Source organism: Zophobas morio, unplaced genomic scaffold (genome assembly GCF_036711695.1).
Source record: "Zophobas morio isolate AGI-343-1 ecotype UQ-CSIRO unplaced genomic scaffold, CSIRO_AGI_Zmor_V1 ptg000024l, whole genome shotgun sequence".
In the NCBI taxonomy this organism is placed as follows: Eukaryota; Metazoa; Arthropoda; class Insecta; order Coleoptera; family Tenebrionidae; genus Zophobas; species Zophobas morio.
In genome coordinates, this window is record NW_026972129.1 from 6,630,537 (window position 1) to 6,645,037 (window position 14,501).

General features: G+C 30.9%; 1 protein-coding gene across 1 annotated transcript in view; it reads left to right on the plus strand.

Annotated features, from left to right (window-relative positions):
* Positions 1–1,247: 1,247 nt before the first annotated feature.
* LOC135134825 (insulin-like growth factor-binding protein 7) overlaps positions 1,248–14,501 on the plus strand; it is a 90,020-nt gene continuing 76,766 nt past the window's right edge. The window contains exon 1 of the mRNA XM_064063662.1: positions 1,248–2,048. Coding sequence (XP_063919732.1) covers positions 1,888–2,048 — 161 coding nt within the window. The 5' untranslated portion in view covers positions 1,248–1,887. The remainder of the gene's footprint in view (positions 2,049–14,501) is intronic.

Here is a 14,501-nt window from a genome sequence, read left to right on the forward strand (position 1 = left end):
TATAACAACCAATGTAAGAGATAGATTTTTTTACAATATCTCACTGGAAGTTCAACATTTTTAGCCGTAGGAAGGAATATTTACATTACAGATTTTATCTAGAATAGTGTAGGAAACTAGCTTTAACGAAGCTCCAGTATTAAATTGCACTTTGAATTAAATGATACAATTGTAATTAAATATTTGCACCTGTTCGCACTATGAAAGCTGTGCAACTGTCTCCAGGCAAGTAAACATTTGTGTTACCGGTCAGGCATCCGACGTGCAAATACGCACGTTTCCGTAAATAATGCAAATAATGGGAAACATACAGAAAACTAAACTTTCTAGTAGTACAATAATCTCTTTTTAATATTACTTATCTATGAATTTACTGTTATAAAAATGAAAATTAGTACTGCCCCTTTATATATATTATATATAGAAAACCCAAGAAATATTTTGAAAAGTAACATTTTTGAAGTTTTTTAATGATTTTCTTGAATCTACAAATGCGAGAATGTGTGGAATGTACCCAATCGCCTCCTTTTCGCAAAATAAGTCGATTTCACATATCGCAAGTGCGTCATGAGGATCAGAATCGCCAAAACAAGTCCAAATGATCTTCAGAACTCATAAAATTCGACGAAAGTAAGATTTCTAGCTCAAATTTGATGGTTTTGTTGATATATTCAGCTAGAAAATACATGAAAAAGCTTCACAAGTAACATTTCTAAGTTTATATATGATATGGTTAATTAGCGAAGCATTATTTGTTAATTGATATGATTGAAATTCTAGAATTCATTAGTATATTTATAGTTTTAGTTTGTTACATATTTAAAGAAATAATTACGAGGACCTTAACAGCCGTGCAACTCTTAGACTGTGTTAATATTTAGTTGCAACCAAAGTTTTTTGATGAAAATTATTAGTAAATTTTTGATTTCGTAATAAAAATCAGTAACTTCTATCATATTGTAAACTTAGAATGTGTGATTTTGAAGCTAACGTGAGAACTCTTCGAACATACCTAAATACTTCAGGTTAGGAGATGTATGTAAAATGTATGTATAATTTTCTGAAAAAAAAAAAAATTGTAGTAATTTATACTAGTGAAATTATAATTTCAGATGCAAGATGAACTAGAAGAGTTCACGAGTGATGTTTTATTATTTTATAATTTATGTATGTACAGGCGCAAGCGCATGTCAGGGATATTTCCGTTCCTCTAGCGCAGGGTACGCAGTATTTCCCATTCGGTTTTCCTCACCACCGGCGAAAACGTCAGTGCAAGATTGCGCGAACCACGTGAAAATCCATCATTTAATTCTCAAAAAAGACGCGCGGAATTATGGTATAATTTGATTAAAATATAAACTAAATTTTAAAGTAAATAGTGACAAGTGATTAATATATACATTTATTTTTAAATTAGAATTTACATTTGAACTGTTTAAAACTGAAAATAAGACAAAGTTCTTCCAAATGTGAACGGTCTAACAACAGCGGAACTAGTATGTGTACCTAACGATAAAAGTTGTGGCGACATAGGCGCACATAAAAAAATGTAATATGTGAAATAAAACTAATACAACAAAAAATAATACAGCTTTATATCGTGTTATTTGGCATCAATCAATTCTACCCACCAGAAGGATAAACCAATTTGCGCAACTTTATACATAATTTCTAAATAACTGATTTAAAAAGTGGAAGTGTGTATAATTTTACAGACGCTTAAAGATTTTCTAAATTGCCTGCATATATTCCGCGATTTAATAAGCAATTTCTAGGGAAGACAACGCAGTGAATATAATAATAAGGGAGGTGGTTCTGCGGCGATATTGCGACGTTTTAAATTTACAATTATGTAAGGTTGACTCTCTGTGGATAATGTAAAATTTAATGGACACAATGAAAAGTATGTTAGTGTTAGCATTCGTCGCTATCATTGCATTTTGTGGCGGTTTAACGGCTCCTGCTTGCGTGTGCGATAAAAGAGAATGTGAAATTGTCAACGAAGTGGACTGTCCTGGACTAGGAATTGTTGTTTGGGATCCCTGCAAGTAAGGATAATTAAGTTTCTTTATAATGAGTACTTTATTCAACAGCAGATTGTTTACTGACGGTTTCATCAATTTAAATAATGTAGCAAATTTCGTCATTAGTAAGTTTAATTAATTTAACACACTTCTTGGAAATTATGAAAGGTGTATTATTATTACATTGGGCTTAAAATGTTCCATTAGGTGGATCATCTATATTTGATAAAATTACCTACTTCAACCTTCAACGGTTATTCATTTATTAACAACTCGGTCAAGCGGCGGTCAATATAAGCGTTAGTGGCGTGTTACACTAAAATTTCTGGTAATAGTACATACATACACGTCTATACATAGGCGTTATTTATCGAAGGATTTCCAGGGTCTTGTTTGTTGTAGCATTTGTTGTCAGTGGTAACCGTTCAAATAACCTGAATAATAAAAGCACATACATTATCTTAAATAAAAACTTCACAAATTGAAAAATACAAACTCAGTAAAAAATATTTATCGATTATATTTTAAAACTGCTTAGTTTGACAAATAATAACTAGCACAACAAATTCTAGCTATGATAAACATGACTGTAATTTTCTTAAAAGTATTGAAATTGTAGTTCTTACAACTTATCACATATTAATAATTCATAAATTGCCGCTAAATAAGTATCATACTTACATTATATTATTACTAAGAATAACAACACCGTTTTATTAATATATGAATTGTCATAAGGGATAAGCGTTGAGTTATTGAGTTTTTTTCTTATTTATTTTAGTAATATGTAAATTGTCATCAGTATGACTTACTGACGGGAGTAAATTATAATACAGAGCATACTCTATAAAGTACTATTTGACTTCTCGAACTAAAATTAAAAAAGCTATTGTGATAAGGTCATTCTAACCGACGTCTCCAAGCTACCCATTTCCATTTTTCTGTCACATGTTGGCAGTTTTATAAGGCAGATAATTTCGGGAACTAACATTTCGATTACTTTTAAACTTTAAATAAATCGGAATATTTGTGTATTTACTTCTGAAAGAAATGTTATCTCAAGATACTGGTAAACAAATTTTATTATTTAACAATCCCCCTTTTTTACTTTTATAGGACGTGAATTTACATAAAGGAGATCCTAATGAATTTATTGTCGATTTAACTCTACAAAAATATTAATGATTTCACTGTACGTAATAAATGTTGTTCTAAGAAGATTTACACTTTAACATGATAACTTTAGTCTTCACAACGTGCTATGATGTGTTGCATATACGTACATATCCATTGTTGTATCAATTACTACTCACTTAATAATAATGAAATTTTTCAACACAAACATGATTTTTTATACATGGTGGTCCTGACTGGTGCAATATTTTTTTACGTTGTATTTTTGTTGGTAGAATTACATAAATATGCAGAACAGTGGACACACTGTTTAAATTTGTGGTGATTCCTGTAAAATTTTTTATATGAAGCTATAAATTAATTTCATGAAATTAAAAGTAATAGGACTTAAAATTATTTTAGGTAAATCTTTCTTATAGAATAGTTCATGTTTAACCGAACTGGTTTTACATATGTCAAGATAAAAATGTGAAAACATCTTTACTAGATATAACTAATAAAAAACAGTGACGACAACACACTGATTATGATTACATTTGTCGGATGCGATTTTCAGGGATTCTTGTGTAGAATAAAATTGCTTACTTATTAATAAAGATTATTATTTAAAATTTTTATCAAAATAAATGAATATTCAAAATTATCACATTACCCTTTTTAAACATGAACAACAAGAAATTTGAATATTTAATTTTAGGTGAATAATAAAATAAAATTATGCACGACATTATTAATTTCCCTTAATCGGCAACATGTCTTCATTCAAGAGTGGCATAAAAAATGTTGCAAAATCTGCCTTTAAAATCTTTTAAATAAAATTATTTCACAGTGAGTTTGCTGTCACGTCAGCGAAAATTAATATCACAATTATAATGTCTAATTGTTTTGGTTATCAAATGCAAACATTTGGCTAAATAATAAAATGCGCGAATTTTTTTTAAACATTTAGAAATGCTGAAAATGAACTGTAAGAAATTATTTTTCTCCGAGAATGTATTTTAGAAGAAGCTCTGAAAGTAGTATTATATTTATTACTTAATATCTTAAAACATAAAAACATGAAAGAAGTCAAACATCTGTATAAAAAAAACTCTTGTTGGCGTTGAATCAAATGAAGCAGTAGAGGAAGTTCAGGAATAACAACATCAGCATCAGTATACATATAAATTTAAATATATTTTATGGAAAAGACATTACTATTCTTTCAGTGTACTTGAATATTATTAATTGTAAAGTGCTTTTTTTCTTAGATTTTTTATGTTTGATCTATGCTTTAATACAGATTTAAAATAAAAGTTTGCTTAAAATACAATGTTTATGAATTTAATTATTATTAATTAGAAAATATTGTTATTCGCTTTCATTTATTAACGTGTTACTTTAGTAAAGAAATTTCCATACTACTTTGATAGGTGTTGGAAAAATGATGTTATTTTTTTAGAAACCTTGTTCGATTTTTTTTGTATTAATTAAATTACAAAATATGTGCTTATCATTCTGAAGAAATAAAGGAACAAAGTAGTGTGTTGTATGGCAACAAAAATATGATCCTACATACATACTTATATTTTATCGTAGTTAATTATCGTCAATGTTATGTAAAACTTGAACACATTGAAATACAGCTATGCAGGTTTCAGTAAAAAATGTATAAGCACAGCGGGACTGAAAAATCTAAGCACATTACGCTAAATCGATCTGTGTAAGTTTTGAATGTGATACGTGAAGCCACATAAATCATGAAACTAACTAACCTAAGAGTGAAAAACGTTCTTAGAATTTGGTAGCTCTAAGTATTTTCCAATCTTAGCAACCGTTGAAGGATAAAAGATTAACACATTTCATTCCTCGCTGACGTCACATTTTTTATACTAACAAGACATCGGTTTTCCATGAAGAAAACTTCAATCAAGGCAAACTGTCGATCTCAATATTCTCCTCGCCTTATTTCGCGTCAACATATAAAAATTTTTCTTTATCCCTTAGTTGATTAAAGCAATTTCTTACTTTCTCTTCGTTGTTTATTTTTGCGTACAGTGAAGCTCATTTGCGTTTAAAAATAATTACAATTAACCTCAAAATTCTAATTTAGCACGTTCAGTTTTTGTAAAAATGAGTCGGAGTGGAAAGAAAGTAGCTGCGTAATTGCCAGCTGTAACTAAATTTTAGATAACAAAATTGGGTTTTGGGCAGTTTCCGGAGTTGATAATTTGTTTAATTATTCGAATAAATTCTAAAAACGTCCTGCTATTTCGAAAATTAAAATTCTGCCGCAATTCACCAAATTCGACATAATTAAATTTACACAAGTGAAAAAAAATCGAGTGGAGCCAATATAATGGTATTATTGCCGCCCTTATTGGACGTGATGTGCCTGAAAATGGTTCTCTGCTGTTGCTAGATTATATAATGAAACCGCTTGCTGCGGTACTGTCGATGTTAATACTTACTACCATTAATTAGTTGTGGTTTGGCTAACATAAATTATGTATTTAGTCACGTAATGGATAAAGAGATCAGCTGCTAGCTAAAGCTGCTTTTCAATGGTCAATCTTTGATTTTTCTCTAATGAGCACATTAATTTCATGGAAACGTGGGTATTACAGGGAACCACAAAGCCCCTGGAGCCTACAACGCAAAGAGCAATTAGCTCGTTATTTTCTTTAATAAGCTTCGTAAACTTCAAACTTAAAACTGCTTTAGCATACTTATTGACATAAAATAAATACGGGATTCACCAACGCTTTTCACTGGATAAAACCACAACAAAACTTATCGAATTTAGCTTAGATGATGCGCTTCTATCCTCTTATCTCCTCAATATGGAGCAGTGTATGTATAAACGCTTCGAATTCGTTCCGTTTTGTACGATTAGCTTGGCGAAGCTTAACTTTAAAATGTATTTAAAATTGAATAAGGATTTACTTTTAAATAAAGTGTGACTTCTTTTGTTGATGACAGAAACTGTATTCGTAGTAATGGATAGTTTGAAGGATAATTGTCTTGAATTAAGAGGCAATAACTTTGTCTTAGTGTTGCCATTCTACAAAGAGGGGTCGCATACTCAAATGTAATTTAGGTTATAAAATTTGTAAGTGTCACTAGGATTAATACCTATCTGCAAAACGAATCTCGGGAAAATGCGCACTAATGGATGGTAAATATGAAATGTATATATGTTATTTAAGTGACGTATTGCAGACATTTTTTCTCTACTTATCGTTGTCTAATGGGTCATCTTTCTTCTTCAATATTGATTAATTATTTTCACAGTAGTGGTTATACAAATGTGGATGTTTGAGGCCTAAAAGATTTTATTTTTTAACAAGGTGTTAGCTTTCATTTTAATTTATTCTAATTGCTGCTTATTGGTATGGAATGTCTTAATTTAATGTTAAGCACAATATTTAAGTTAGTTGTAATATAGCAGCGTTAAATTTGGGATCATTACAAAATAGTCACAATATTTTGTTTAATTCAGAAATGTAAGCTAGGGTCCATCTGATGAACGGCTACTTTCATGTGTTATCGTATCACATGACACCCAGAGTATGAGAAAAATAGATACCTGTTCCGTCTGTTTGTCGTCTGTCCGTCTGTGGAATGCTAGAGACTTTATTACGTAAATAATCTCCGAAACTATTGCATTGCTTGATCTCTGTTGAATTTTACATAGAATATCATGAGGATGGTAAAACGCTAAGCAAAATGCATGCAATGACATCATCTCAAATTTTTGTTGAATAAATCCTATCTAAAGTATTACGAAATGAATTAATACTTTTTGCAATTGCTTCTACATACTGACTCAAAAAATTAATGAATGACAACATTTATATTATTGATTTAATATACCATTTTCCCGAAAATTTGAGCGAAAGTACAGTATTGTTATTAGTATTATACTGCGCTTTTTCAAATTGATGCACGTGCCCTTTCAAAAATGTTGATAATATCATTACAAAATCTTTTTACTTGTATGACAGAGCGAAGGAAGTTCTGTCTAATAGCTTAGACTAATTGTTTGCATAATATACTAAAACCGATAGGTGCAGTGTTCTGTGAAACGTTTTTTGGTGCAACGTGTAGAAGCATATTGCACGTGAAACTTATGTAAAATATACGTTATAAGTACCTACATAGGCATATAATCTTAAAAACGTAATTTCCTAAATTAACAAGGAATAAAGCAAAATTATAGACAGATATTTGTCCTTTATGTCACGAGATGTAATTTTGTTTTAATGTTTTGTAGTACAATTAAATCAATTCATTAAATAATTAATTAATTTTAATTAATTAATAAGAACTCAATTATTCATCGTTCAAAGTAAAGTTGAAACAATTGAATTAAAAAAAATGTAGACGATGTTTTAATATATTATGTATATTTAAAGGCATATTATTTATTTCAGTGATGAAACTTTTTTAAGTCGACACAGATTTTTTGTAAGACAACCAATATTCTATAAAAGGAGAAAACAATATGATGTCTTAAGTAAAGTAAGAATGATGAGGGTAAGAATTTTGCTATTTGGTGCACAACTGTGAACAACTATGAAAAAGGTCACAGGTACACTGATGACGACATAAAACTTTCGTGTCAAAGAAGTTGCATGCATCATAAATTGTAAGCCAATCATCTTTGGATTTAGCATTTCCGTGATTAAATAACGATGTCAAAAAATGATAAATATAAAAGCAAAAATGGCGGTCTTTTGCTAATAAGATGTTAATAATAATAAAATAAGTGTAAAATTATAAAGAAACTTTGTAGCAGATTAATTGATTAAAACTCTATTAAATAAATAAAATTAAATTACAGTAAATTCTGAAAATGTTGCCCGTGTTGTTGGAAGTGTAAATGAGCTATTCGTTTAACTTCTTCAGTCACATGGCTTCACATTCTCAACCTTAATTTCTCCAAACTATTGACAGGTGTTCCACAAATAGTGTTTTTTAAATAGGGCCACAAAAAAGTCTGCAGGAATAAGGTCACAAGATCTCGGGGGCCAGATACTCTACTAATGATCCGATTGTCAAAAAATTTCTGTGACATTGGTACTGTAGTCCGAGGTAAATACAGTGTACCCGTGTATTGTTGAAATAACCTACGTAAGCATTAATCTATTTCATTTGCTATATTTCTCATCATTCAGTTCTCTACATCCATATAATGTTCAGTGCCATCTTTTGAAGTTCTGATACGAAAATTTTTATGATGGTCTGAAAATAAAAAGTACCTAACAGTAATGAGAGTTCTGTAAACATGCAATAAAAAAAAAACGGAAGCTCAAATAAAGCTTTTAGTTTTATCGTTCAGCGGTCAACTAGATTAAACTTGATTTACAATAAAAACAACCAAAAAAAGTTGTACTTATAAGAAAACCTCGCCTCGCAGAGAAAAATATTTTTCCAAAACTTAGATCAGTTTCTCTTTGTTTCATTAAGAAGGTAAAAAACATATTCATTGTGATTCAAACGATGCAAGAAAGTATTACCAAAAATGATTTTATTTAATTGTTTTCCTTTTCATTTTACGAGCGTACATGCTAAGGAAATACAGTAATTAGGTCAATGCGGTAAAGAGCTAATTTCATGTTTTCTTGGCGTTTCATAACTTCAAAAGTATAAAAAAGTAGGTCACCCCTTTCCGTTTGTTTATCGTCTGACATCTTTTGCCAATTACATTAGACATATAATCCCCGAAACTACTCGACTGAGCGTTGTGAAATTTTGCACGTGAGGAATGTCGTCTAGATGGTAAAATGTTAATAATAATTTGATGACGTCATCTCAAAAGTTTGCAATGTAAATCTCACTCAAATTTGATAAAATAACATACTTCTATACCTGTGATTTATGAATCCATCTTTTTTCTTTACCTTAGGCATTCAAATTTTGGCAAACGAAATAAAAATTGTATAGCAACATTTTATATATTTTTTTTAGAAATTGTAAAACTGAATGCTCTGAAATCTTGCAAACTTTTTGAGGTTATGGTAAGCATGCCAAATCGTTAGTATTTGTGTATCCCACCTAAATATTTGGTAACGTCATCTTAAAATTTTCCTAAATAAATTTCAGCTGATATATATAATAAAACAGGTATGTAAAATATTATGACTCGACACTTGTGGGATTCAAATTTTTTAGAAATGCTTATACAGAATGATTAAAAAAAAAATTATTGATTAAATCAAAGATTTATTTACTCGAAATCTTGAGTATAATATATAATATAGGTAATAACATACAATACCTACTGTTGTTATCAGTATTGCACTGTACCTACCCAAAGTGAAATTATTTAAAATTTTGAAAAAAATATTTTATAGTAGTTAGTTTGGCTTCTGTGCAATTAACCAGACACTTATGCACAATTAAATACCCGACAAGTTAATAACCCTGTTTACAATTAATTTGCATAAGAAAATCCAACAAATGCTTCACCATCAAGCGTGCCACTTTTTACTTGTGTGCCAGAAAATATAATTTGAAGAACAAAAGTGAAATAAACCATAAATTTCAGGATCAAATAAAACTGAAATTTATGGAGGTACTTCAACAGTTAAAACATTCGTTTTCTTAATAGTTAGCAATAAACAGGGCGATTCGGCCTAAATGACGAATGTAATTTATGGGTTAGCGGGAATCCAAAATTCATTATTCATTAATTTCTTGATTCACACTAGAAATTCAAAAATATCACAAATATACGAAGTTGATTGCCATCGTTGAAAAATTTGGCCCCATTACTGAATAAAAAGTTTCTGATAAAACTGGAATCATCTAGCAGTTGTTCGTGGAAAGTCAGTCTCTCGTAGTTCATGAACTAACTGCATATGATACGAGTGGAACTTGTTAGTTAGTTAAAATTCGACAAAGAGAAGATCGACTTATGCCAATGTCTGTGGTCCAATGTAAGGATTTTCTAAAACAGTCTTCAAAACTCGGATCTCGTTGTCGAAATGTGTTAAAACACATCTCCAGTTACTTACCAATCGTTTTGTAATTTCATTTCAAGTCTTTTGAAAATTTTATCTGTGGGATGTCTACGTTCGGGATATCTCTGTGCGTACAAACCGCCACCACTGACACTGTCCATAAATTTAGATCATGTGCGTTTTCTCGGTATTGGTTAACGAATATTTTGCCTTTTTTGCAAATAATTTTCAACTGCTCAAAATTGCAGTGGCATAACAATGCAAACTTGGATTCATGATATTTTAAAAATTTTACTATGAATCAAGGAATAGAAGAAAAATGTTGTATTTTAGGATGCCTATCGGGACAGGTCAAATTCGTCATTAATGCTGAATCAGCCTGCATCTTACTGTCATAAAGTGACAATTCCAACTTTTAAATAAATAGTATGAAGAGTATGGACATTTCTGTTATTGGATTTCCATCATAGAATAAAATGTATAACGGAACAACGTAAAACAATTATGGCAAAGTTGTCAACCTGGGTGCACTTAATTATCACAATTCAATTCACTGAAAAGACATTTACTAGGTATATAAAAGCATATGCTTCTAGAAAAGAGAAATGTTTCAAATATCTAACAATAAAACGTTTGTTAATCTCCTGTCGCTACAATTGTGGCTTCGTGTTGGCAATATGGAGCCGCGCATTAAAAGTTCATAATCGTTGTTGAGTTTTCTTATTAACGCGAATATTAAAAAAACGTGTACAAGAAAAACGTTAATATTTCGATTGCGCTTACATTCACTGGGAATTTAATCACCGAATGTTTTGTTCTGTGCCACTTGAGTTTGAAGAATTCTAAATAACAAAACTTTATTTTAAATTCTTGAATTTAATCACAGCGTTTCTCACTCGCAGTAATTGTATCATTACTCAGTTGCAGAGTTTGACACAGCAATAAATTGGCGCTTTAATCAATTAATAAAGAAATTTCAATAACTGTTCAATTCATTTGCTTGCGATATGATGTTATTAAATCATTATTTGTCAGAAACATTCTACACACATTATCTTTGGTGTGTATCGTCCATGTGTTTGAAAATTGTTTTTTCTACCGCCCACGTTTTTTGGTTTTCTAATAGAGCTATTAACGCACGCAAATGACGTCACAGCAGTTCGTTAATAGCGGAAAGGCGTTCTTTAATAGATCTGGTGTAATTTAGATCGGTAAGATTGGTAGCAATGACGAGAAATGTCAGGTGAATGTCAGTGGCAAATCTAAACTTAAAATTTCCCATGTTTCCGGACGCGTAACTTCTTCGCAAGACATTTTAACCAATTTTAAATTACTAAAACTCGAATTGGTTCGAATTACAATTGTTGTTGTGAAAATTCGAACCTCAAATATTTCGTGGTTAGTGTCAGACCGACCCATCACCAACCACGACAAAAGTCCCCAGATTAAAAAAAATGCAAATTTCAATTAAATTTTGGGAAAAAACGTGTGCGGTAGAAAAAATAGTATAAATAACTCGTTCATAAGGCCATTGAGGCACTCATCCTTTATATAACTCGCGGCTTCGCCGCTCGTTCTATAAACTTGGATTCGTGCCTCAATATTTGCCTTATGAAACTCGTTCTTTAATATACTATTACTTGGTTCGAGATATTTCTATATTCGGTTATCGACCTTGTTTTTGGAGCTTTCCTGCTTGCAAAATAAACTGATATTTTAACACCTGTGTCATAAACAACTTAAAAAAAATGGTCTAAAGAGTTTATACAGTAGTTCCCTCGTTGTCGGAAACATGACGACTGCATGCTTATTATGTTTTTTTTTCTCATTACATTTTTGTAGCGGGGCAATTTAAAAAAAAATTGCGATGACGTCATCAACATTTTTGCAGGGACATGTATATCAGTTTGGATAGATGTAATGTAATACTAAAAATAAAAGTTCTGTATTCCCAAATTTTCGGGAAAGTGAATTGGGTCGTTTTGAATATTGATTTATATTCAATAAAATAACGAAACAATTTACTCACGTATGCCGCGTATATTAGCAGAGGCGACTCAAAATCATTTATGCATAAGCGTTCTTAATTTAAGACAACAAGCAGTAACACTTGCTGAGATTGTACACATGAGAGTCAAACAGAGAAACTGCAAACAGTACCGATGGCCGCCCAGACTTTTTTATTGCTTTGACTTTTTTTATGTAAAACATTGGATTTTATTTTAATTTTTGATGATGTAATTCACAATTAGTTGATTATAACTTGTCTATACCCCATTCACGGAACCTAGTCAGCGCAACAAAATAAATGCACGCCTGTAATGTTAAAGTAAATGTAAATAAGCGTGCTCCGCCTATGTTTCAAACGAGTTTTTACTTTACAAAATTTTGTGTCTATCAAATTGGTTTGGTGCAATGTAATACTAATAATAACAGTGTTGTATCTCCAAATTTTCGAGAAAATGGAGTGAACTATTCCTAATTTAATCAATAAATAAATTAACTCATTCATTAATTTTTTTGGGCGACCTGTTAATCAAATCTAAAAAATATGAATGGAGTGATAAATCACAAGTACAGACTCATAAATTTTTTTTTTCAAAAAATCTGTACGTTTCGGGTAAAAATTCGATTCGGAGTCATAAACTACATATGTAGGACTATGTTACTTTATATAATTTAAAACCCATTTACTATGTACAATTCTGAAGTGACGTCATCACATTATTCGTGGGGAGGATTAGGCAAATTTTGGTTAGCGTTTTACCATCTACATGATATTTCTAATATAAATACAAAATTTCACAACAACCGGTCCAGTACTCTTGGAGATTATCTGTCTAATAAAAATCCGGGACGGCAGACAGACGGACAGACGGACAGACAGACGGAAACGGGTGACCTTCTAGGGGTCATGAAAGGTCGAAAAAATGTAAAAATAGAGAGTCAGCCGACGGACGTGATTACAATACTTCCTTTGCTTACGCTCGGGAAGTAACAAATAATTTCTTCCTAAGCTACGTATTTCAAATTTGTATAAAATAATAAGTGCAAAATGATTCTTAAGTTTCCACAGTTCACTGTACATGACAATAGTATATCACATACCGCGGCAGAAAGTATTTCATTCCTGTCGAGAGAACTGTAGTTTACCCAGAGGCGCTGCCTCGAGGTGAACCAGTTCTCGAGACACAGGAATGGTACCTTTGACGAGGTTTGTCAAATTTGTATTTTCTCAGGTTTTTTTTTAATAAATAAAATGTCTAATAGTGAAATAGAGCTTACTCCTCCAGAATTGCGGGAATCTGCACAAAAATTAGCACTCAATCTCTTACTTGCTGTGGCATAAAATTGTAAAGCGTTGTGCAACTTATTCATTGGTATTAGATGGTGATAACGTCCTTTTCTTCTATTATTCTCTTAGAAAACTACCGTATGCATTTCGCTAGTCTTTGGTCTTCGTTATCATTATTACTATCACTACTTTCAGGAAAATTTGCGGCAATTCCCCAAAACTTGTGCGGCCGCTATTGCAATAAATACTTTCCTGTGGTATTTTGTTAAAATCAGGGATATAAATTTAAATAATAAAATCAACATAGTCATTTTCTGAACGTTTGTCTTCTGTCTGTTAAGTAATTAATTAAAAATGAGTTACATTATATCTTATAATGGGTCCGCCCGTGTATTAAATTAAAATTCCCAAAACCAAGTTTTATAATTTATCAAAGACGCTGTATTTGTTCGACTGTACTTTAGAGGCGAGCGAAGTTCTATCTAAATAATCTAATCATCCCCACCACCAATGGGATGGCGTCATCTCCAAAATGTACAGTAGTAATTTTTTTAAATGTTATAGTGTCAGATAGTCCTGCATTTGTTTTGTATGAAATTGTGTGTAACAATAGTTTGCAATTTAACTTTGAAACTGCAAAAACCGAGTACTGTGAATAAATCTTATCTAAAATATTATGAATTTATCTTTGTTGGTGTATCAGTATGAATTCATGAATGGGGAAATTCACTTGAAATTACGCACATCATGTTTCTTTACCTGTACTTTAACAGTCCACACATATATTTATTTTTACTTATAGGGGTAATAATAAAAAAATATATAACCAAAAACTGTATTTGTTCACCTGTTTTTCAATGGCGAGCGAAGTTCCGTGTAAATAACTTCAGGCCATTTTTTCATTTTATACATTTCAGGTGTAAAAAAAAACATGACAATCATATCATTTAGTGATTGATGTGGTTATAAACCTGATAAATTTTGTGTCGATTTATTAATAAGTAATGAAATCCCGCTGCTTACATTACAATCTTCTGATATCTTTAAAATTTTTATTGTACAGTGCAAATACTAGTAGTTAGTATATAAAAAAATTAGATT